This window comes from Poecilia latipinna, unplaced genomic scaffold, assembly GCF_001443285.1.
Source record: "Poecilia latipinna isolate Pla-1442-1.1 unplaced genomic scaffold, P_latipinna-1.0 Scaffold92, whole genome shotgun sequence".
Classification (NCBI taxonomy): Eukaryota; Metazoa; Chordata; class Actinopteri; order Cyprinodontiformes; family Poeciliidae; genus Poecilia; species Poecilia latipinna.
Window position 1 is genome coordinate 58,246 of NW_015112708.1, and position 23,489 is coordinate 81,734.

General features: G+C 39.2%; 3 protein-coding genes across 4 annotated transcripts in view; all 3 read left to right on the plus strand.

Moving 5' to 3' along the window:
- Positions 1-4,968, plus strand: part of LOC106941220 (peroxisome proliferator-activated receptor alpha-like) — a 15,842-nt gene extending 10,874 nt beyond the window's left edge. For both annotated transcript variants that reach the window (XM_015024165.1, XM_015024173.1), the window contains 4 exons: positions 1,013-1,212; positions 2,167-2,433; positions 2,536-2,779; positions 3,480-4,968. In XM_015024165.1, the coding sequence (XP_014879651.1) occupies positions 1,013-1,212; positions 2,167-2,433; positions 2,536-2,779; positions 3,480-3,724 (956 nt within the window). In that variant the 3' untranslated portion in view covers positions 3,725-4,968. The remainder of the gene's footprint in view (positions 1-1,012; positions 1,213-2,166; positions 2,434-2,535; positions 2,780-3,479) is intronic.
- A 253-nt stretch (positions 4,969-5,221) lies between these two features.
- On the plus strand, positions 5,222-6,536 carry cdpf1 (cysteine rich DPF motif domain containing 1). Its single transcript, XM_015024194.1, has 3 exons — positions 5,222-5,411; positions 5,657-5,768; positions 6,084-6,536. Exons 1-3 carry the CDS (start codon positions 5,299-5,301, stop codon positions 6,210-6,212), a joined length of 354 nt encoding a protein of 117 aa, XP_014879680.1. The 5' UTR covers positions 5,222-5,298; the 3' UTR covers positions 6,213-6,536.
- A 1,731-nt stretch (positions 6,537-8,267) lies between these two features.
- LOC106941232 (cyclin-dependent kinase inhibitor 1B-like) lies at positions 8,268-9,724 on the plus strand. Its single transcript, XM_015024183.1, has 3 exons — positions 8,268-8,982; positions 9,286-9,426; positions 9,672-9,724. Exons 1-2 carry the CDS (start codon positions 8,589-8,591, stop codon positions 9,414-9,416), a joined length of 525 nt encoding a protein of 174 aa, XP_014879669.1. The 5' UTR covers positions 8,268-8,588; the 3' UTR covers positions 9,417-9,426; positions 9,672-9,724.
- Positions 9,725-23,489: the final 13,765 nt, after the last annotated feature.

Genomic DNA, 23,489 nt, shown 5'->3' on the forward strand with positions numbered 1-23,489 from the left:
TTCAAATAAAAAAAAAAAAAAAAAAAAAGGGTTTAATATTTTTTTTTTCTGTTTTGGAAAAAAATGATGGGTTTTCAAATAAAAAAAAAAAAAAAAAAAAAGGGTTTAATATTTTTTTTTTCTGTTTTGGAAAAAAATGATGGGTTTTCAAATAAAAAAAAAAAAAAAAAAAAAGAAGAGTTGCATCATGATTTTAATAATCTAAAGAACTTGACAAAATTCTGATTACAGGTTAACAAAAATTTGAAAAATAATGGTAAAACTAATAAAGCAAACTAAAAAAGATAATTCAATATGTACTAAAAAAAAAAAAAGAAACTTGATGAACCCAAACAGTGATTGGAAACAAACGCTTAGCAATATGCTTGACACTAACGAAGTGTTGGTTTGGGAGCTGCTGTGTTTTCTGTTTTGTTCTCTGTTTTCCTTTGTCTAAGCTGCATGTACTGGATCACTTCATGCTGTGTTGTGTCAACATGGATCAGGATGGATGTTAGATAATGGCTGCAAGAAAGTCGTGTAGCCATTTGAGAGCTGAAAGAAGTTCCTGGTTTCGTCACAGCCCTGCATTTCCCATCACTGCAGACAATTAAAAAAAAAAAAAACATGCTCAGATGTAATCGCTGTAAGATTTATGAAAGCAGCCGTGCAGGATGACAGTGAAGATCTTTTTCAGTCAGAATCTGCATGTGCTCTTCACAGCGGTGGGACATGTCCCTCTGTGATTTAGCTGGGGATTTTACATCCTTTACACCGCCGGTTATTTATAGAACCACGTCCTGTTGCAGCTGGTTCAGAACGTGTCTACATCTGGTCCATCACTTGCTGTGACTGCAGGGAGGTCAGCGGGTTTGTTTCACGGACCCCTTAAAGTAGGTTGAAACGTGAGAGGCGCCGTATGGTGCACCGAAGAAAAGAAACACGGAGCAGAATTGCTTAAACTGTATTTGGTAAAATCTGATCTGCTTTCTGTGCATGTTATGAAATTAATAGGACTTCTTCTGTCCTCTAGCCATCCGGTTTGGTCGCATGCCCCAAGCAGAAAAGCTGAAGCTCAAGGAGGAAAGCAAGGTTGTTGAAACAGAAGAAGAAGATCCGGTCAAGGCCGACCACAAGATCCTGGTCAGACAGATCCACGAAGCCTACATCAAGAACTTCAACATGAACAAGGCAAAAGCCCGGCTCATACTGACCGGAAAAACCAGTCAGCCGGTAAAAGAATAAGAAAATTGAATGCTTTTTATTGCAAATGAAAGATAAAGTTTGGGATTTCTGATAAAGGTTTTAAACTTTCTTGTACTACCTGTAGTAAATAAGTCTTTGATGTCTTCATTTAGTATCGGTAAAAATAAGTTTGAGCTTTAAAGCTAGCAGCTAATCTGAGAGGGACCAATACAAGAGTGGATGATCTTGAAATAATCTCCAGTGTCAAAAAGCATCCCACCAGTTTCTAGTAACACTATTTTAAGAATCTCTAAGCCAACATCAGGTTTGGATTGGATGGTTACTTACAGAGAAACCCATGACTATTCGCACAGGAAATGGAAGAAACACGTGGCTTTCCCAGTCAGTGTTAGTATGAAAGTAAGAACGTTTAAAAATCTGTGAAATACTGGATGGACTATTTCTACTTTTTAAAGTTCTTTACATCTACGTCTGAGTAACTGACTGAAGAAACCACGCAAGTTTCCTCTTTCCAGCTCATGTCTCACTCATAAAGTTCATCGGTGACGCGCTGCCTCCCACATACATTCCTTGTGCAAACACTGCAAAAACAAAATCTTACTAAGCATTTTTGGTCTAGTTCCTTGTGCAAATACTTGAAATAAAACTAGATTAACTTACATGTAGCTTTTCAGAACGCCATAGGAGATTGTTTTAGGTCACTAGTTCCTTAATATTGATGAAAAGTAACTAGTAATAAGACATTTTCCTCATAGGTTATATGGGAAGAATGTCTTGTCCCACTGGCATATTATTTCACTTATAATGTACTTTTAATCAATATTAAGGAATTATTTATTGAAAAAAAGCTCCTAGATGTTCCTGTAAAGTTACTTGTAAGTTAGTTTTGTCTTATTTCAAGTTATTTATAAAATGACTAAGAGAATTGTCCCCTTTAGCCCTGTACTATGCACAACTTACAAACATTGTCTTCATCGACAGCCTTTTATCATCCATGACATGGAGACGTTTCAGCTTGCCGAGAAGACGTTAGCGGCCCACATGGTAAGGACTGAGTCTGCGGAGCCCGACCTTCATCTTCAAACTGGACAGATAATCCCAGCGCTGGTTTGTGAGGAGCTCCAGCAACGGGAGGCTGAGGCCAGGCTCTTCTACTGCTGCCAGAGTACCTCAGTGGAGACGGTCACAGAGCTAACAGAGTTCGCTAAAGCTGTGCCCGGCTTTCAGAGCTTGGATTTGAATGATCAGGTTGATTAAAAGAATCAATTACTTGTGGTTTATTCTGGAGCTAGCCCACGTTTAGGCAGATTTTATACCTTTTTTTATTCTTTTTTTTTTTCATATTTCAAGGTGACTCTCTTGAAATATGCGGTTTATGAAGCCCTTTTCACCCTTCTGGCCTCATGTATGAACAAAGATGGCCTCCTCGTGGCACGTGGCGGAGGCTTCATCACCCGAGAATTCCTCAAAGGTCTCCGGCGGCCTTTCAGCGACATGATGGAGCCCAAATTCCAGTTTGCCACTCGTTTCAACTCTCTAGGTCTGGATGACAGTGACCTGGCCCTTTTTGTGGCAGCTATCATCTGCTGTGGAGGTAACCTTGCTCTATTTTCTGGGAGCATATCCATTGTTTTTTCCCAAGTAAAGTGAGAGTGCTACTCTATGGATTGGCATTCTTAAAGGTACACAGTCCAAAATTAAAAATAATTTGGGTCATTATGCCTGAAATGAGAACAAAACGTAGGGGTTCTTTTTTCAAAATCATATTTTCACCACGTTATTCATTCGTAAGCTAAATATTCAGCTTGCTAACGGTCAGGTTGAAACTAAATACTTAGTTAGCAAGCTAAATATTTAACTCAATGCTACATGTGGAGTGTTGGAGTTACCAACAAGCTAGCAGCTCCAAACTAAACTTTTAGCTCTGAGCTAGCTAAATATTTAGCTCCAAACTAAATACTTAGCTAGTAAGCTATTAGCTCCTAAGTATAGATACAAACAAAATATTAGCTCCCAATTAAAACTAAATATGATTTAGCATATTACCTAAATATCTAGCTTGCTAACTAAATATTTATGTTAGAGCTAAATATTTAATTTTCTGTTAAAATATTTAATTTGAAACTGTGACGTTTAAGTGAATGAAAAACATGGTAAGAAGAAAATATGTCTTTAACATCCATGTTTTTCCTCTAATGACAGGCTAATAACCCAAATTATTGGTGTTATTTTTTTTTTTTTACTGTAGCTTTACAAACGGCACCCGGTATTACTTAACCGTTCTTCCCTCTCAGACCGTCCGGGACTGGTGGATGTACCGCTGGTGGAGCAGCTGCAGGAAAGCATCATCCAGGCCCTGCGGCTCCACCTGCTGGCCAATCATCCAGATGACGCTTTCCTCTTCCCCAGGCTGCTGCAGAAGCTGGCTGATCTCCGGGAACTGGTAACAGAGCACGCACAGCTGGTTCAGGATATCAAGACAACAGAGGACACTTCACTGCATCCGCTCCTGCAGGAAATCTACAGAGACATGTATTGACAGAATGAGTTAGAGTTCATATTATTGTTCATAAATTGAAAGTGCAGTTGAATTATGCGCACATTCTTCAAGCAATACATGCACTGATTAAAGCTTAACAGTATGAAACACAGATGTCCATAGGTGGGGATAGAATAGTCCTATTTATTGTGCATATTTATTCAAATCTGCCTAATCTAGCCTTTTTTTCTATGCTAGAGAAATACCTGAATCTGTGCTGTAAACATGTGCTGCTTCAGCAGATTTACGACACATGACAATGTCTAATGTTACGCATTTATATGAATCTTTCAAAGTGCTGCGTGAAAACTCAGACCTCAGCTTAGGTTGCCTGTAAAAGCATGTCTTTGTGCGAGTCCTGTGAATTCAAGTCACTGGCCAGTATTAAATATTTGCACTAAAAACATATTCATCTGTTAAACTGGTCCATGCAGTATTTTGTAAATATATCAGGAATCCAATGACGACAGAGGAGGACAGTAAGGCGCTGCCAAATAACGAAGATCGATGCCTTATTTTTTCATCTGTGACTTTGAATTAATCTTGTATGCAGTAATTAAGTTTTATATTCTATTTTTTAAAATCATGTACAGTACATGGAAGTGTTTCTGTAAAGTAATTATTCTGTAGAAGTATAGTATAAATTAATATATATAGAATGTTGTTTCTTTTTTGCAGTGCTGTGACTTACATTCAGATACATGCCTATGAAGATGTAAATTTATTTATATTTTAAACCACAGTCCCAATTGTCGCAATGATACAGATTTTTTTTTCCATTCTCGTTTGTCTGCAAATGAAATAATATTCAAAAACTAGGATTTTTCAGACTTTCTTTTCCTTCGCCATTACACCAATCATACTATCAAGGGGATCTCTAATGTAAATAAACCATTCTATTCAGTAATACCCAAACACATTTTCAGACTTTTACTTGGTTTAAATCATGTCTCACATATGATAGTTTTTCCATTCATGTTAGGGATTATTCCTGCTCTGTAGTTGCTCACCATTTTGGGGCTCCCAGGGGTCCATTTTGAATCCACTTGCTGTTTATCTTGTACATGTTGCCCTGTGGGCTAATTTTTAGGGAACACAATGTTACTTTTTACTACAACGCGGTTAGTTTTCTACTCTGTATGAATTTTATTATTTTGTTTGACTTAACTGTGAAGTGCTTCCATCAGTTTTTGCTGTTCTTAAAAGTGCTAATGAAATAAATTATACCATGACATAACACAAAACTATTTTGGGGATGTTTTTTTTAGGAGATTAGAATACTGCTAACATGAATAAAAGGTTTGACATGTAATATAAATGTACAAAAATGAGATTTAGTAAATAAAGTTAATCATGTAGTTCATGTTTTCTTTGATAGCTGGGTATATAAAAGACTCAACTAATATATTATCAAAATTAAAATAAATCACAAAAGCCACTAATAATCACGTTTCTGTTTATAAAAATACGGACTTTACAATATGTTGTTTTATTACCCCCACTCCAGTTGGTGGCGCTACTTGCTCACACAACAGGTTGGGTTTCCACTGAAACCAACTTTCTACTTTTAAACAATGGAGCAAACTGCGACTGAAACCCCTCAAAACACGTTCAGTTGCCAGTTATGTGGTTTGAGCACATCATATACCTACTACGGCCAGAAACCACCTAACACCAGAGCCATTGTGTAAGTTGAAATTACGTTAAACGCTCATTTGCGAAGCCGTATTGGTGCTAGCTTGTGCTAAAGCTAACAACGCTTCAGCTTCATCTTCTGTGTGGTGTTTGTGTGCAAAAAGTAACTCCTACAGTTTCTGCGTTGTACTCAGGGCACCGTATGATCTTAATCGTATATTTTATCATAGTAGTTCTTTTAAGAATAGATAAGTTAAGTAAAATTGAAGCCTGAGTGCTGTTTCTACCTTTTATCAGGTTGCTTGAGGAATGTTTTGTGACTAAGGATCCATTCAGTCCGGATAAGGAGAAGTTTCTGGTGTTGGGATCTGCATGCAGCCTATGCAACATGTGTGTCTGTGTTGGACCGGTAAGACACATGAACACCTATGTGATAAAACATAAATAAAATAATCTACTGATTAAAAAAAGATACACACGTGTCCCATGTTACATTTACTTTCCTTTAATTACATTCCTTGTTTACTTACTTATTATTATGTATGTATTATTATGTAAATAGAGAGGTATGGGTGCTTTCATTTAAGCACCATGAATCTGCACACGTTTTTCACTCGCTATTAACACCTGGATACACAAGTGGTTTAATAAAAAGTTATTTTGTAACTGTACGTCATGTAAGCACCATCCGTCGGGTACGTACTGTGCTTTTTCTTTTGTGCAGGACTGCAGCCTGTTCTACACCAAGAGGTTCTGCATGCAGTGCGTGAATAAGCACCTGGACCAGTTCCCCCATCAGATTCGGGCCGAGCTGGCAAAGAAGAAGCAGAGTTCAAAGTCCGGCGTCTCATGACACACGAGGTCCTCCAACACGCTCACCAGACTGCAACAGAACTTGTACTTTTTGTGGAACAAAACGTTCAGCACTAGACGTACCGGTGGGGATTGTGTGAGAACCGTATCAAGTCGCACAAAATGTGACTGGTCCTGCTTTTCATTTGAAATTCAAAAGCATCCTTTATGTTAAAGGACACTAGCTGGCACTGGCTACTGCTTAACAAATATATACAAATGTTTCAAATAATTCAGCATTTTTATCTACGTCAAACCAAAAACATAAATTTAGGTTTTGTTTAATGGAGAATAATTTTCAAGCAGAACATAAAAAACAAACAAGGGTTTCGACTGAAAAATGTGGCATTTGTTTGTTTTCAGCCCACTTTACACCTTAACTGGTAAGTCCACCTTGAACCATAAGAGCCATTCTTATGGTGAAATATGGTGGTGGCAGCATCATGATGTTGGAGAAGCTGGGGGTCTTTAAATAATAAATAAAATCGTAATCAAGCAGTAAACTTCATAAGTCATCTTTTCAGTAAACCTACTGCACTTGTGTATATTTTTTAAATAAATGTCAAACAACACAAAGTTCCTCAGTTGGACTGAAAAGTAGCTTTTGGGATTCATCCCTTGGTGTCATTCCTGTTCCTTTTTGTCCCCGGAGAGGAATATTTTCCGTTGGTTCTGCGTTTTTGGGCCGTAACCGATCGTCCTCCCGCTGCGTCGCTTATATTCCCCCCTCCCTCCACCCCCATCCATCCAGCTGAGCCCGATCAAAGGTCCGTTTCCAGCCTGGGTCTGCTGGCTCTAGCGCAGGGCCGCGTGCACGTTTACAGCAGCACAAGCACGTTATGGATTAAGTGTGATCCTAACCCGATAACATCTATATAACAGATGGCCCCGGCTGCCTTTATCACGAGATGTTTTCAGACTCTGCGAGGGTTAATTGAAACAACATGGCCTTGAAGGCAGGCTTCTCTCTCTCTCTCTCTCTCTCTCTCTCTCTCTATTTTTTTTTTCCCCTTTACTGGCAAAAAGCTGCAAAGGAATCCAGATGATAATCACCGGGGAGTGGATGTTGGGACATTGTAAAACTTACGCGAGACTGATTTTTTTTTTTGCTGATTTTATTCACTTGTTACAAAAGTCATGCAAACAAATCCCCAGCGAGGAGGAGTTTGCTATAAATTTAACTCCACCTCGTCTCCCCTCCCCCCTCCCTCCACACACCTCCTACCCTCCTCCCTTCTTCTCCTTTTGGTGTTTAAATTTTAAACCCACATCAGCAATTACACCCAGTGAAGCACACAAACCACACCAGTGCCAAAGTCTCACAGCGATAGGCGCCGAGCCAACAGTGACATCAGGCCTCCTCAGCTGATGTCATTGGTGGCAGAGGTGAAGATTTTTTTTTTTTTTTTTTTTCCTGGTCCTTCGTCGTGGACGAGCTTCACCAGAGTTGACCCTAAAAGCCCCGCCCGGCCTTAACAGAGTTACCACTGGCTGGTGTTTATGTGACACCAGATCAGATGGAGCAGTGATTGATTCGTGTGATAGCGCATCCTGCCCCGGAGCGACACTTCATTACTACTACTACTGGAGGTTTACTGCCTGTTTCATCCTGCAGGAGTATAAAGATATTCACGTGTCGATTAGAAGGTGTTGATGGAAACGCAAAGCCTTGCCAAAGTGCTCAAATGTAGTGATTTGTGTCATATTTCAACCACAAACTCCAATCTATTTGGATTTGATGGGGTTCACCAACATTGACTCCTAACAGGTAAGGATGTCAAAGTCCAGACAAAACTATAATTGAGGATCTCTCCGCCAGGTCTTTATAGGGTTACCTCCTCTCAAAAATAAGCAGCTAAATGTGGGGTGCTTGCACGCCACACTGTTCAGATTTCCCCCTTTAAAAAAAAAAAAAAAAAAAAAAGCTCCCTCCGCTCCAAACTTCTGCACTACTTCTCTGCTCTGCAGTTGTTCCCACTGCCGCGTATGGGCGGTGCTCCAGCCTGACGAATCGCTTCTCTGTTTAAATAGTCAAGTTTCCTCCTTCGCTCACATCTCTCTTTAACGCCATGTTGGCTGTTATGGCTTGACTTGTTTTCATCAGACTTTTTACTACGAACCTGACAGGAGTGGTAGCGTGAAGAGAAAAAAAAAAGAAGAAAAAACACCCCCCTTTCTGGAGACCATTCCGTTTTTTATTGAGGCGTAATTTGGATGATAGGCGCGGAGGATGCATGCGTCGTTCGTGTGACTTTGTATTTGGAGGGAATACTACTTTGGAATAGCAGTTTTTAAAGGGACCGACACCTTGTTTTGTTTTTTTCCATTTTCTTTCCTTTCTTTTTGCTGCGTTTTTTTTTTCCTTCTCTCTTGTCATATGTGCAACAACATGTCAGACGTTCGCCTCTCTAACGCGAGCCCCACGGTGGAGCGGGTGGACGCGCGGCAGCTGGACAACGCCAGGTCGGTCCGCAGGGTGCTGTTCGGCACACCTGATCCGGAGGAGACGCGGAAGCAAGCGGAGGCTCTGCAGCTGCAGTCCGTGGAGGCTTTTAGGGACAAGTACAACTTCGACCCGGTGGAAGACAGGCCGCTCTCTCCGGGGCTCTACGACTGGCAGGAGGACGAAGACGCGCCGGAGTTTTACCGCAGGCCACCACGGTGGAGCCAGCCGCCCCGGGGACAGGCAGGCGAAGGCAGCCGGGAGACGAGGAGGGAGAGGCGGTCGGCTCACACTAACGGTTCGCGGAAACGATCTTTACAATCTGCAGGTGAGAAAACTAATTTCTTTACTGCAACTGTCATGCATTAAAAAAATGTTTTTAAAAATAGATAAAACAGGAAGAAAATAGAATAATTTCATCAGCGGTTTGCAGTATGTTTGCTTTTCTACTTCTACTGCTAATACGACTACATTTTTACGTAAATTCGTATTTATTTGTTTTTCTTCTGAGGGACTTTTTCTCGATCTGAAGAAAAGTGGAGGCGTTTCCTTCGTGCAAACTTTTTCATCATTATTATTTGTTTCTGTTTTTATTTTTTACTTTATGCATTCATCAATTTTGGTTTTGCAGGTCATTGCTCTGACGATTGCACGAGTAACGGCAAAAAGTCGCATTCCGACAAAGACGACGATGAAGAGCAGGCGCTCGGTGCAGGAAGCCAGGCAGAGCAGCAGCAGGAGGAGGAGGAGGTCCCATGCTGAACGGTGCCAGGTTAGAAACCATTTTCTCTTCATTGCGCTTTGAATGGCCGCTGCACTCTTCTCTATTCTGCGTGCGAACGTAGTAAATATGCATGCAAAACCGCTGTAAACATCACCACTCACTCTCATGTCTTCAGTTTTTCTCACCCCCTCCTCACCTCCCCATGCTTTCTTGCTCTGTGTTGTGCGTGAATGCACGAGTAGTAGTATCACGCATAAGTGAATCACCGGCCCCTTTTCCTCTGCGTCCCACAGAGCGCTGAGACCTGCCGCTGTAGGCTTCCTCACCATCTGACAGAAGACGCGGAGAAAAACAAAGCAGCTTTATCGGAAAGAAGGGAGGAGGATCAGAAGGCTGCACAAGCACTGAATATGTACACTATTGACTTTTGGCACTCATATTTTTTCTATTATAAAATTGCCTCAAAAGCAGCAGACAATGTAGCAGTGTGCAAATTGAATTTTGCTCATATTTTTTTATATATATATATATCTAAAAAATATATAAATATATATAAATATCTACTACCTATGTGTCAGATGTAGCAAATGGTTTTCATACCTTTTTTTGTGTAAATGTGTGTATGTGTGAGTTTGACTCAGGGAGTTGCAGTGCAATTCCCATCAGAGATATTTGAAAGTTATTTAGTATACAACAAAAATGCTAATTTGTGTCATTATTCAGGTATTTCATGTAAGTTTTTATTATTATTATTATTATAATTATTAGAGAGAGAGAGAGAAAAATGCAGATTTTAAACATCAGGGTCACATGGAAGCAAAAATGTTCACTTTTTCTACAGTGTTGATGTTGAAGGCCCCACCTGGTCCGCACTGTGTAAGATGAGGATCCGCGAAACTGGGAACAGCCATGATAGATAAAGTTTACAGTCTTTTTCTTTTTCCCTGTTTTTATTTTTTATTTAATTTCATTTTCCAAATGGGATCAGGTTTGGGAGGGAGACGGGGGGGGTTAAAATTATTAAAACTGCTGAGTAATGCCCACCTTTTTTTTTTTTTTTTAAAGAAATGTTTGCAAATAATCTTAACAATCCTGTTTTGTAAAATTCGGTGACTTTCTATTTCAGTGACGTACTTGCTCCCCCCCTCCGGAGGTAGGTGTGGTCCAGGGTAACATCGATGGAAAAAATATGTTAAAACCACTGGGCTTTCTTCTTTATGCAAATATGTGAATCAAAGAATGGTGTTTGTGGTGTGACATTCATGTGGAACATGTAATTAATTGCACTATTCATTTCTCATTTAAGTGAGGGCAGAAATACAAAGTGACACCCCCTCACTTTGTGTAAAACTTTGAAGTGTTTTTTTTTGTTTGTTTTTGTTTTTTTGAAAAACACTGTAAGGCTATACTAACTTATTTTTGTCTTTTTTTTTTTTTTGTGGGTTAATGTTTAGCTTTCCAAAGCAACATTTTGTGCATTCTTGTAAGTATATATTTTCATCATTTTTTTTAAGATAAATAAATAAAATTGCTAAACTGAGCCAAATAATTGCTATTGTATATTTTACTTTATTGGAAGCACCATTCAGTGTGAACAAAATGTAAGATTTAATCGCTACATTAGTTAAGAGATGTGACTTTTGTCTTGACTTAGACATTTGTTACTATTCGACAACTCTTCCATAAGGTTCAAATTAAGTTCAGAGATTAATAGATAAAACTAATTTTTTTGGACCAAAAAGAAAAATAGCGTGCATTTTGTGCATGGAAGCGGCAGCAGAGTGCAGGCCGTGACTACTGAATCCCTTCAGTCTGAAGTTAAAAAACAACACGGGTATGTCCTGAGGAAAGGAGGGTGTGGGGAGGGGGGGAGAAAAAAGAGAGGGAAAAAAAGTTTCTAGTTATTGGCATTCCCGGGCTCCAATCACGGCAGAGTGAAGAAAAGCAGACCACTTAGCCTCCAGCCAGTCAGAGAGCTGTGGGAGGGAGTCGAGGACAGTACAGACTGTTCTTTTCATAAGGCACACACCACCCAATTAGTTTCATTGGCTGTCTCTTTCCTGTTGATACTAGTGTGTGTAGGAGTCAAGTACAGAGAGTGTGAGAGAAAGCTCCTCTCATGATATCTCACACTGGCTCTGAGTGTCTGCAGGATTTACGAGTGAGCTCATATATTTTTAGTGCCATTTTCAACTTTTTTTTTTTTTTTTTTTTGCAACAATCCTCCAGATTGTCTTTGACGCTGTCCTCAAGCGTAGCAACCGCTTTTGCAGAATCAGACATTTCTGCTCATCTTCTCTCTCGGTCCGGAGTTTATTTGCCACCTCGGCATCTGCTTTATGCTTTGTCAAAACTTGAGTATCCTTTTTTTTTTGTTTGTGTGTGTATGTGACAAAACACCATGTTGGGCGTAATAATGTGGCTGAGCTCTGCAAGTTACTGAGATCTTTGCCGAAGAAGAAATTGTCAGAGCAGGCCGCACCTATTTCCACTTCCAAAACTTCTGAGTGTTAGAAACTATTTTTAACAAAACTTCTCCTTGATTCCATACACATTTGACAAAAAAAAAAAAAAAAAAAAGTTGTTAGTCGCGTGCATTCGCCTTCTGTTTCTCAGTAACCGAAAATATAGCTCTTCTTAAGCAAAACATCCCACATAATTATTTTAAGTACACCTTTATTTTTAGGAGCTTTTGCAAATGTTGCACTTAGTATAGGTGGGTGTATTTTGGCCACAGGCTGCAAGGTATGCTGAAATATTCTCTACCTGGTGAATAAATAGGTTTTATGCAAACATATATCCTTATTCTAACCCAAAAGTTTTAGTTTATGTAACTAATCAATTAGCAGGTGAAAATACAGGGAAAGTTTTAGATGACAGGTTCTGCTGTAGCCGTGGTAACTGTTTACAAGTTGCATTGGGGCCTGAGCTAAAATTGAACTGGGAGCCAAACACATCACTGTCAATGGACAAAGTACATTTAAAGTGACATGCTGTGCTTATAAGTCATCAAAAAATGTAATATCAGATAAAGGTAACATGAGTTTCTATAAAGTTCAAAACCAACCTCGCCTAAATTACCGCCTAAACCTAATGAGTGGTTACATCACCCATGACGACCAAATCAGCCGTCAGGCTTTAGACAAAAGTTTTTATGTAAATATACAACATAATAACATAACACCACGTTTTACTGACAACATAACCGTTTTTTTGTTTCTGGAAGTCTGTGCTGGTTTTAGGTCAAATGTAACAAGACAAGTTCCAGTTTTGTCCCATTAGGTTGCAGAATATTTTCACAGAAGAGTTGAGGATCATCAAGACGGTTTTTGGCAATTATGAAACGGGCTTTTGTGTTCCTTTGGTCACCGTCGGCTCTGGTGAATTTCTTTAGATTGATGGGCCTTGATGCCCTGTCGGCCTACTTCATGTTTTTCAATAAGGTTCTTTTTAAGTGATTTCTTGAGTCTGGGTTTCATGGAATTAAACTCTTTAAAAAAAAAGTTCAAAACTGCATCTTGTCTTGTGATAAAAGAAGAGAAGAAATTTGTAATTGGCCAATATTTAGTTTCTATTTCTTCCAAAGATCTAGCTAAAATATAAGAATTAGGAGTTCAACCACAATCAGCTTTGAAACTTTTAAGACGATTGATACTTTGACGGTTTACCAAAGTAGATCAGTACAGCTGCTGGAAACACATCACATTTAATGTCAGTACCAAATATTAAGGTGTTGGTATTTGGTATCTTCAAGCCAGATTTCCTCACCACACAATGACACCGTGTCTCCAAAGGTAGGACACGCTTTGCTCAGGGCTTTAAGTCAGATGCTTGGAACACACTGGATCACTGTGAACGATCCTCAGTTTGTCTTAAAAACAGAAAAACATCCTTAGACTTGCAGCATTGAATAACGGTAATCAGATTAAAAAAAAAAAAAAAATAGTAGAAAATATTTTGTTTTTTTAATCTAGAATTGCCACCTTAGTAATCATATGCCCCGGGGAGATTTATAAAGAGACAGAATGAAAACAAACAGAAAAGAAAAGGAGGCCGAGAACGGTAGAGTTAGGAACAGGAAGAGCGGGAAAGCATGCTCTTCAGTTGTGCTTTGCTGCAGCCAAGCCAAATCACATCCAGTTCAGGATGTAAACACACGAATCTGCCAAAATAGTTTAGCTTTTTTTTTTTTTTTTTTTTTCCTTTTCACATTTTGATTTTTTTGTGTGTGTGATTTCTGCAGCCTGCTTGTGCAGACCTCAGATGCTGGCTGTCCTGCTGGTTTTAATGTTGGAGTGTTTAGTTTGACTTGCAGCAGGGGTCACCAGGACTATGCAGGCCTGCCGGCTCCTCCGTTCACAGACACCAACGTTCTGAGGCGAGTCGTAGAAATACACAGTGTTCAACAGTTTTCCTTTTTGGCAGGAGAAGTTTCGCTTTATTTTTGCCTCGCATACTCTTTTTTATTTTTTTTTTTTGAAGAACATATTGACGGAGAGCTTTTAAATACTTTTAATCCATTCAACTCATTACAGATCTTTCCTTTACAAAGTGCTGTTAAGGTTGAGCACTTTCATTTTCCGCTTCTTTTTCACACTTAAATATTTCAGCTCATTAAACATTTTTGTCACGCAAAGATAGCAAGAGTAAAATGTAACTAGAACTTGCCTGGCAATATGAAGTAGGCTAAACGAAAAACAGCACATCTAAAGAATTTGAACAACAGATGAGAAGCAAAGTTGTTGCCTTCTGTTAGTTTGGAAATGGTTGCAAGACTTTCAAACTCCAGAAAACAGCATTAGGAACCATTATCTACTAATGGTGAAACATTGTACAGTGACAAAAGGGTGATCTACCAAAATTACTCCGAGAGCGATTTGTCGACTCATCCAAGAGGTCACTAAAGATCCAACAACATCTAAAGCACTTCAAGTCAGTGTTCAACAGCAACAAAGATGTTGGGCAAGTTCCAAGGTTAAAATTCCCGCTGTTTCAAGAACATAAATGTCCGACTCACATTTGCAAAAAAAAAAAAAAGAATTGAAAATGCTTCTTTTGTTAAATGTCGTAGTGTGAACAGGTTTACACAAATTTAGAAAGCTAACCTTTGCTCAAAGGTTGACAGGACTGACAGAAGCCAAACAGAGAGGCTCTCATAGAACATACTCCACCAGGATTAGAGCTTTAATTTGGACAACTTTTAAGTAAACCCCTTAAATGAATCCCTGGAGTCTTTGTGTGTGTGTGTGTGTTTTTCCTAGTGCTCCACAAACCCACAAGGTTTGATCAGACCGAGGCCTGTAGTAGATTTTATGTGTTTTTCCCAGACAAATAAACAAAAAACACATACCTCTGTCTCAGCTTTTCTACTGAGAAGAATCAGGTGACTGAACTCAGAACAGAATGGGCCCACTGTGCTCATGCTATGGAAACAAACTTGTCTCCAAGGCTAACTGAATGTCGAGTTTCTCTTGCATCCAGACACACACGATACAAACACACAATCGGAGCCTATCATGGGGATTTGATTTCTTGCATTTGACCCCGAGGGCTCGCTCAGCTTAAAAAAGAAAAAAAAAAAAAAGGAAACAGAAGAGGAGCAATTGAGCTGAAATAATTCAGCAGTCAACCGCTGACGTGCTCTTGTCTTGCTTATAACCCAAGGCATGAATATGTATATATATCACAAATCAGGCATCTGTCACTTTGAGCTTAGCATGTGTGGGCTTCTACATGTGCATGGCAACCAGAGCAACATGACACCAAACACTGAGGGTATAGCCTAAAAATGCTGCTGTCGTCTTTGAATATTTATGCAACTCCACGAGCCTTTTGGTGCCAGAGTAAATCTGTGCTTCGGCAGTTTGCCACGTATCTGTCAGGGTGTCACCTTAACTAGGTAATCAAAAAGTTTGCAGCAGCAAAAACAAACAGCGGTGCAGTGAAAACTGCTGTTTATGATCTGTGCGCAGCTGACACTGTAGCTGGGACTTTTACCACTGAATAATGTTTGACCCGAGGACAGACGTGTGACTGCAGGAGCCCAAGTCACAGCGTAGTTTAAGCAGCCTACTTTAATGCAGACGGGCGTGGATATAATTGCAGTGTGTGAGCGCATCCTTAAAAATTCTTAAATTAATTTAAAAAACGTAAGCTGGCCTTAAATACATTAATCACAAGTCTTAAATTTTGTCACGGCATGTCTGTTTTATCTTGTATGTAGTTTTTTTTTTCTTTAAGGCCAAAGTTTAAGTCGTGCAGACATCTTCATTGCATACTGTGACTTGAGGCGGTTGCGGCTAACGCTAACTTTCTGCTAATATACCCTTGCTGGCCTGCTAGCAGAGGTGAGTAGTAACTAGATACATTTATTCAGTTACATGTAACTTTTTGGAATAAATCTACTTTTAGGAGTAGTTTGACCACACCATATTTTTTCTTACAGGGCTTGAACTTCATTCTTAGTGGTCTTAAAAAGTCTTACATTTGAGTTGGTGAAACCTGCAGAAACCCTGAATTTGCTGACTTCATGTTTTCTTGAAGAGAAAAGGTTAAAGGTCAACTCTTGACTCCTGACAGATAATAAGTTGTTGCAAAATTAGCATCAATTTTCTTTAAAAATTGTTTTCATTAACATTTTCATTGGAACAAATGGCTTATTGAGACTTATTTATAACCTTCTCAGTAATCAATATAAAATATTTAATGACATTACAGCAATCAAACAGTCCCTATAACTGCTGATGATTTAGCTGATTTATGTCTTACGATGAACTTCAAGTCTTTGAGGCCGGACAGCCTCTGTGCCATCATCATAATCTATAGCAACTACCTCAGATTTTCTATCAAATTCAAACTGGGACTCTTGACTGGGCCACTCTAAAAAATTAAAATTACTTCCTGTCAGAAAAACATGTTGGTAAAATTACAAAATTACTTTAGACTTAAATCTACAATTTGGGATTTAACTGTAAGGAGCGCAGGTGGTTCTGCTCAGCTCAGATTTTTCCTTTACTCCATTTTTTTTTCTTTTCGTAATTGCGCTTTAAATACCACCGCCATCAGTCTCCAGGGTGAAAACTCCTTGACGCTTAGTGACCTGCATGTGCAGGGAAGGACATAACGTCCCATTCAGTACGGTGTGTTTACAGAATTAAACGTGGGCTGACACATGTCAGCGTGTGTGTGCATCAGTGAGGAAGTCAAAATCATGAGTATGATTTTGCAGCTTCCTGCCTCTCCTGAAAGTCGTGACTCAAATAAAAGTCGAGTGAATGACTGATGTATATTTGATTTACAACCATGTAAATAATTGCTCTAAACATGAATTTTAAAAATTGGGATATTTGGGTGTTTCCGCTGTCTTAAAAGATTGAGGTTTGGGTCACATATGGGCAGGAAAGGTACATTTGGGCCACTTTTTCTGCAGTGTGAACACAGCCTAAGTCTGTTAAGGTCACTGAAAACCATTAGTGATTTTGTCTGTACCTACAACAAACCTGCAAATGTACAGAAATACAGGAAGGACTAAAACGACTGAATAAGTACAAAATGCAAAGTTTCATCTCAAGTAATCCTAAGAATCTGTCCCCTGTGTCATCAGCGTGAGGTGACTTTGACATTTTTGTTAGTTTGAAATGTGTTCAAACTAATAAAAATGAATTCTGAACACTTTCTGAATGCAGATTAGATTATTTTATCTAGGAGACTAGCAGTTCAACCGCAAGACTAATGACCTTTCACCTGGAACCAACAGTATCAGTATTATTTCAATTACCTACTAATAATTAGATAAGTCCACTGTAAACATGACAGTTTTTATCTCTACATAACACACCCTTATCTTAAGGATGTTGTACCCTGTAGTTGACCGAGACTTCCGATTACGGCCGCAGACTAGAGAACTGAGCTCAACCTTGCTCCGCTCAAATCCTGAGAAAGAGCGGATTTTGCCAGTGTGCTGGAAAACAGAGATGCCAAACTTCAATAAACCAAGTAAAGACTAATTAAGATTTGTGGCAAAAATTAAGTTAAACTTTTGAACTCGGGAAAACAGAGCTAGCATGGAGACATCTCAGCTAGCGCTAGCAACTTGGCCCTGGAGTGTGAAAACGAAGCTGTTGGTGCTAGTTTACGCTGTTAGCTGCAATAAGTATGAATTTTCGACACGGCGGGGAGATATTTTGAACGTTGTTGTGGAAATGAATAAGAATGAGTTGACTTCATAGAGAGTAACACAAATGAGGGGAGACGGGAACGTCCTCTCTGGACCTAGCGCCTCTGAGATGCCAGTTGCAGCTGGAGAGAGCGTAGAGAATGAACAAAACAAAAGTTTCACCAATAACTTTGATTATGCAGTTTCAGACCTACAATCACAGGATTATTGTTATGAAAACAGCAATTGAAAAAAGAAATTCTCTACAAGAATTAGTGCATACTGTTTTACAACGACCTCGAATGTGAAGTACATAAAGTGATCTATGATTTTAATGAATTCTAATTTAGCTATTGTACAAGAAACACATACTAGGGGCAAAGATAACATGAAATATTGCAAAGATGGCAGGAGATAATTTATACGGCATCATTAACAACACAAGCCAGGGAAATGATGACTTTTAATTCAGGAATCGATACAGATCCAGCTTTCACACACAAAAGTCAAGTACTCCTGACAGTTAATAATACTGTGATTGAGGCGGTTGCGGCTATCGCAACCGCCTAACAAGACACCAGGAGCCATATATTGTCACATGTCCAAGAAGAGACAAACACTCTTCGGTCAATAAATCAATATCCTGGCCATGTTTATAAAGCTGGGGCAAGAACAGTAGTTAAACTGTAACTACTGCTTGGCTCAGCAGTTCATTAAAAACCGATTTGTTTTGAAAGAAGTTTTATCTCAATCCCTGTGAAACTCAGGAATGTCAACAGTACAAGTTTTTCGAACAAGTAGCACGTTGTCCAGGTTTTCCAACTCTCAAATTCCTGGCAGAATTTTTAAAGCAGGAGTACAACAAGATTATTTCACTTTGTTGTGTTATGTCATAAAATAAAACACCAAACGAGTCTGTTACCTATTAACAGTACACAATTAGTTGATGGATAAAACATGATTGTGGATTCATATTTTACACACAAGTTAAAATGTTCAATTATGAAGCTGGAAAATGAATTAGAAATCTGTTTGGGAAAGTCAGAGATTTCTTGTCAGTGTTGGCCTCAAAATCCAACATGGCTGCCTTGCATAAAAACCTTAGAGACAGCTGTTAAAAAGAACGGGGGGAAAAAAAGCTTTTATTGGCATTTTTGATTATTTGCATGTCATTTAACCAGTCATACAATCTAAAGTGATGTGTTAGAAATATAATGTAGAGCATGTATTGTTAATTGTAGTTAATTATGATATGTAATTCTCAACTCCTACTTGCCCAGATCCAAGTTCCCGCTTTTAGAGATATTGATCTTAATCATCAGACTTGATCATATTTACCATACAACTTCAGATTCCAAAATTTCTCCTCAGTGTCACTAAAGGAACTCCAAGTACCAGCAGTGGTGCCAGTACCTCTGTTTGAGAAACACGGTTCTTTGGTTTTTGCACACTTGCAGAATTGTACTTAACAATACTATAAAAGAAATGGTTCTTTGTCAGAGTGCAATATTGTGAACTAAAAGGCAATATATTTAATTGGCTGACGCCCTCGGAGAGTATGAACTAGTCAGCCCAATACGACCTTTAGCTTATGACTGAGTAAAAAGAAACAGACTAGGCATAAATGGCATCCGTGGGAGAGTTTCGTGATTAAAAAGAACACAAAGGCCCTTCTCACATTTGCCAAGGAACATCTTGATCATCCCCACGACTCTTGTAAACATCTTCTGCGGACTGGCAAAAATCTGCCCTAAAACTAACGCAACATTTCAGAAAAACAGCATCATAGCTACGGTCAAACACGGTGGTGGTGGTGTGATGGTCTGGGGCTGATTTGCTACTTTAGGATCTGACCAACTTCAAATAATTCATGGAAGCTTGAATTTTACTGACGGAGAACGTCGAACCAGTTCGTGACCCTTAAACTCACGTGGGTTATGGAGAAGGATCATGATTCGGAGCACACTTCCAAGGGAAGATTTTGGATTGACCTACTGAGAAGGTGCAGGCAAAAACAAACAAACAAAAAGAAAATCTTACTCTGCAAATTGTTTTTTTGCGAATGTTTTTCTTCTAAGTTTGTGCTTGGTTCTGTATTTGTGTTGAGGTGGTTTGGCAAATTTAATTGAGGGATACTTTTGTTTTTTGTCTTCCTTCCTAGACTAAAATCAAAACAGAAGAAAGCAGACCTACTTAAAGACTTTTTTCCTTGTCTTAGTGGAATTAGGGCCTCTTCTTAAACTTTAAAGCCTCAATACACCAGTACATTTGCTGCACACTTACAGATGCTCCTGAAAGCTACCACTTCCCACACACTTTCACTCATGAAGAAGCCCTTTTATCTGGTTTGTACTCAGAGACTAATGTTGTTTAACCGCACAAGACATGCAAAGGGGACAACTTTTTGGCTCTGAGCACATCAAACAAGGGCAAAACATGCACCCACGCCTGCAATGGTGAACCACTTTTCTGTGTGTGTGTGTGTGTACGTAAGCGCATGAGGCGGCGGAGGAAACGACCAGCTCTAACAGAAAACAACAAGTAAATGTCTGGCTAAACCACAAGACAAATGTCACTTCCAGTCCAACATGAGAACAGTGAAAACCAGGGTAGCAACTCCCTTGTTTCTCACATATAAACAAGCTGATGTGTAATACTTTAATATACAGGTGCGAAGTCTGTGAAACTGAAACAAAACTGAAATTGCGTGACAGCGATGTCAGGAAGACAAATCAGCAGCGTCAGCCCCAGCCACTTATCTCTTCTCTGGACATTAAGCATCTGTTTGCGATAAATACACACACACACACACACACACGCTCGCAAATGCACAGTGAAACCAACCCCTGCATGCCACCTGGGTCAGATCCAAAGTACACGCCCCCTTATATAATGGATGATGATGCATTTAGCTTTTGATAAGCATTAATGAGGTTGTATTTGTTGATTATTAACCAGCTCCGGGATCGTCAAGCCAAGCAGATGTAGGCTGGAGTTAGTTTTATATGCACTGGCACAAAGGAAAGCTTAATTCGTGTTGATTTTCAGCTACGAATGAGAGCAAATATTTGTCTTTGATACAGTTGATATTGGTTTCATATTTTGCATGTAGAACAACATATAATCACATATTTTGACTGTACAACAACGCCAGTCCTGACATTGAAGGAGCAGCTGATTGAACTTTACAAATGTACTCAATTTGACCAAAGACAGGCAAGATTTACCAGGTCGGATACAACTGAACTGTATGTGACTCTGGATAAAAGTAGAAATTACTTTGTATCTTAACATATTGCAAATCTCCATTTTTTTAAAATTTGAAATTATTTTCCCCAGCAGTATCTTTTGTTTTGCTACATATTTTTCAATTCAGCCTTTTTAAAAACTGAAGTCGAATATCTACCAACCTTTTAACTTGTATCCCAATATCTCCTCTCTTAGCCACAGTCAAAAATAGAAAATTAGGGAAAACATGCTATTTAAGTATTGAGCTTCAAAAGTCAGGAATAACAAGAAAATACTTTCTCAGCTAACTTGTGCATCTACAGTTAAAGCAACAATAAGTTTAACAGAACCACAGACCCAAGTTTATCTTGGTACATTAGGGGAGTGTACAGTAAGCAGCATGGTGAAAGAAGTAAACACAAACTTTAGATGCTATCTACATCTATGTACCAACATCCTGTTGCTTGGAGAAAAGTTTTAAATGTGCTAAGTTTGCTAAACTCTACCAAGACTTCAACCGGAGCCAAATGTTTGGAGAAATAAGCCTGGTTTGAGATTGTTGATGTCTCTCATAGAGGGTTTGGCATGTCACAACATATACGGAAGAGCGTCTCACTCCCACTGTTGGGTATCGTGGCGGATCTGTGATGCTTTGTTTTTCCAAACACTCTGAACTCGGTCACAGTGGCATCATCGGCCCTCTGTAACATCAGAACATTTTACATAAAAATCAGGTATCAAGGAAACAGAAACTGTGTCAATAGGTCCTGTGGTGGGGTAATGATTGAACGCGTGTGGAGGACACTGGTCAAAGTGTCCTCTTTGTCATCTACCTGGACAAAGATGACAGTTTACCTGCTTCCACCGATGTGTTTTCCCCTCATTTAAATTATATTACCTCATTTAAATTATATTACCTCTTATCATACTCCATAAAACTGACTCCTTTTATCTCTGGACTCAGTCCACAGATGGGAGACAGTCTTTTGTTTCTTGGCTGCAGAAAGACACACCTATGGCTGATGCTATGGAGTTTCTTTTTTTAGGGATGGATGTTGAAGCTGATTATTCCTTCATTTTGTGTTTCCCTGACTTTTAGGTACAAGATCTAACAACAGCATTGGACTGACTTCCTGTTTCCACATGACCAATAAAAATGGCTGTTTCTTATATGCTTTCCACTTGCTGCCCTCTCTCCTTGCAGGAGTTTTATGAATGCACGTTTTAAGAGAGACAAGAGCAATGCAACATTTTTAGAGTACCTCTCATTTCTATGTACATCCAACATTTTCTTTAAAATGGTCTTCATCAGTAGTACTCCAGTCTTCCTGAAAGTCTTAGAAAGCATTTTGTTGGACTTCTGCAACTTTTTCATTCATTTTTGGTCCAGTCCTTGGAAGAGCAGTTATTCATCACCTTGGAATTCAATCCATGATGTAAATTTTACTCTGTCTCTTTCTTTATTTTTTATCACATGACCTTAAATGAATCGAATGAGGCCTCCAGTATGTTAGATGTTGTTTTGAGCTCTTTTGTTGCCTTCTTGATGAGTCGTTGATGCACTTTTTCAGACGTTTTTGGTCTGCTAGTCACCATCACTGGTCCATATTTTCTTTGTGAATAACGTCTTTTGCTTTGCAAGCTTTTCCGGATTGATAGGCGACATCTTTACATAAGAGCATGGTGTGTTGCTTTTTGAGGTATTTTAGCCTACTTCATGTTAGAGTGATTCTTGAAGTGATATCTTGATTCTGCAGGTGAGGAAAAAAAATCAGGCCTGGGTGTTGCTGATGAAACTGAACCAGAAAATATGCTTGATCGTGATTTATGAAAATGATCTGAGATGTTTATTTGTGAGAAAAAAACATGAAAAGTCTTCTGGATGGGGAAATTGGTTTGTACAGCATAGAACAGGCTTAATGTAAGAGCCACTGCAGGAAGTAGCACCCTGTACAACAAAGGTTGTGCTCTGTCAACACTTTATAGATTCGGCAAATATAGATATAACACTAGATGAATTTGAAATATCTTTACAATTCATAGATTAGATTCAAGGGAGCCATTTGTATGCAAAAGGTTAAACCTCAAGAAAGACCTATCAATAAACACCACTTCAAATATAAGAAATTTTGTCCCTACAGGAAGTAGAACAACTTCAAGACTGTCGTGGGACAATCAGGTTCTCTTTGCGTTCACATAAAATTGATCAGTATTCGCAAAGGGAGGCCACAGTAGCTGGTGAATATGAGTGTTTTTACCACAACTTCCACTCTTCCTGGTAACCACACAGAATACAGAGTACATTACTGATGCAGTAATTTTATGCCAGAGAGATTGGAAGACAAACAGTCAGGCCACAGCATAAACGGAACTAGAGTAGGAGCTGTGGCTGTTGTTCATTTCCCAACCTGTCTGTCACCCAGGCCATTTTTGCAACCAACAGCGTTTAGCGTTTCCTCTATGGCTCCGAGAGGCCCATAAAACGGGCCATAATTGTTATGTAGATGAGCGATGAGGTTATGTCCTTGCGTATATAAATATATCTTTATATGAAGGCATGGAAGGTAATGAGCAGTCATTATAATAAAGGTTGTTTTATACGGGACAATGAGTCACATGCCAAGGGCTCCGACACTGGCGCATAAATACACACAAACACAGCGAGTGCTGGTTGTTTGCTTTCTGTGCAGATTGCTGAAACCGAAGCAGCTCACTGGTCTGCTTGGGA

What these genes read in the sequence shown, in the direction of transcription:
- cdpf1 (XM_015024194.1), top strand. Translation starts at nt 5,299, where the DNA reads ATGGAGCAAACTGCGACTGAAACCCCTCAAAACACGTTCAGTTGCCAG. An exon ending in CCTAACACCAGAGCCATTGT is followed by an intron (nt 5,412 to 5,656) that starts GTAAGTTGAAAT and finishes ACCTTTTATCAG; the next exon opens with GTTGCTTGAGGAATGTTTTG. An exon ending in TGTGTGTCTGTGTTGGACCG is followed by an intron (nt 5,769 to 6,083) that starts GTAAGACACATG and finishes TCTTTTGTGCAG; the next exon opens with GACTGCAGCCTGTTCTACAC.
- LOC106941232 (XM_015024183.1), top strand. Translation starts at nt 8,589, where the DNA reads ATGTGCAACAACATGTCAGACGTTCGCCTCTCTAACGCGAGCCCCACG. An exon ending in ACGATCTTTACAATCTGCAG is followed by an intron (nt 8,983 to 9,285) that starts GTGAGAAAACTA and finishes TTGGTTTTGCAG; the next exon opens with GTCATTGCTCTGACGATTGC.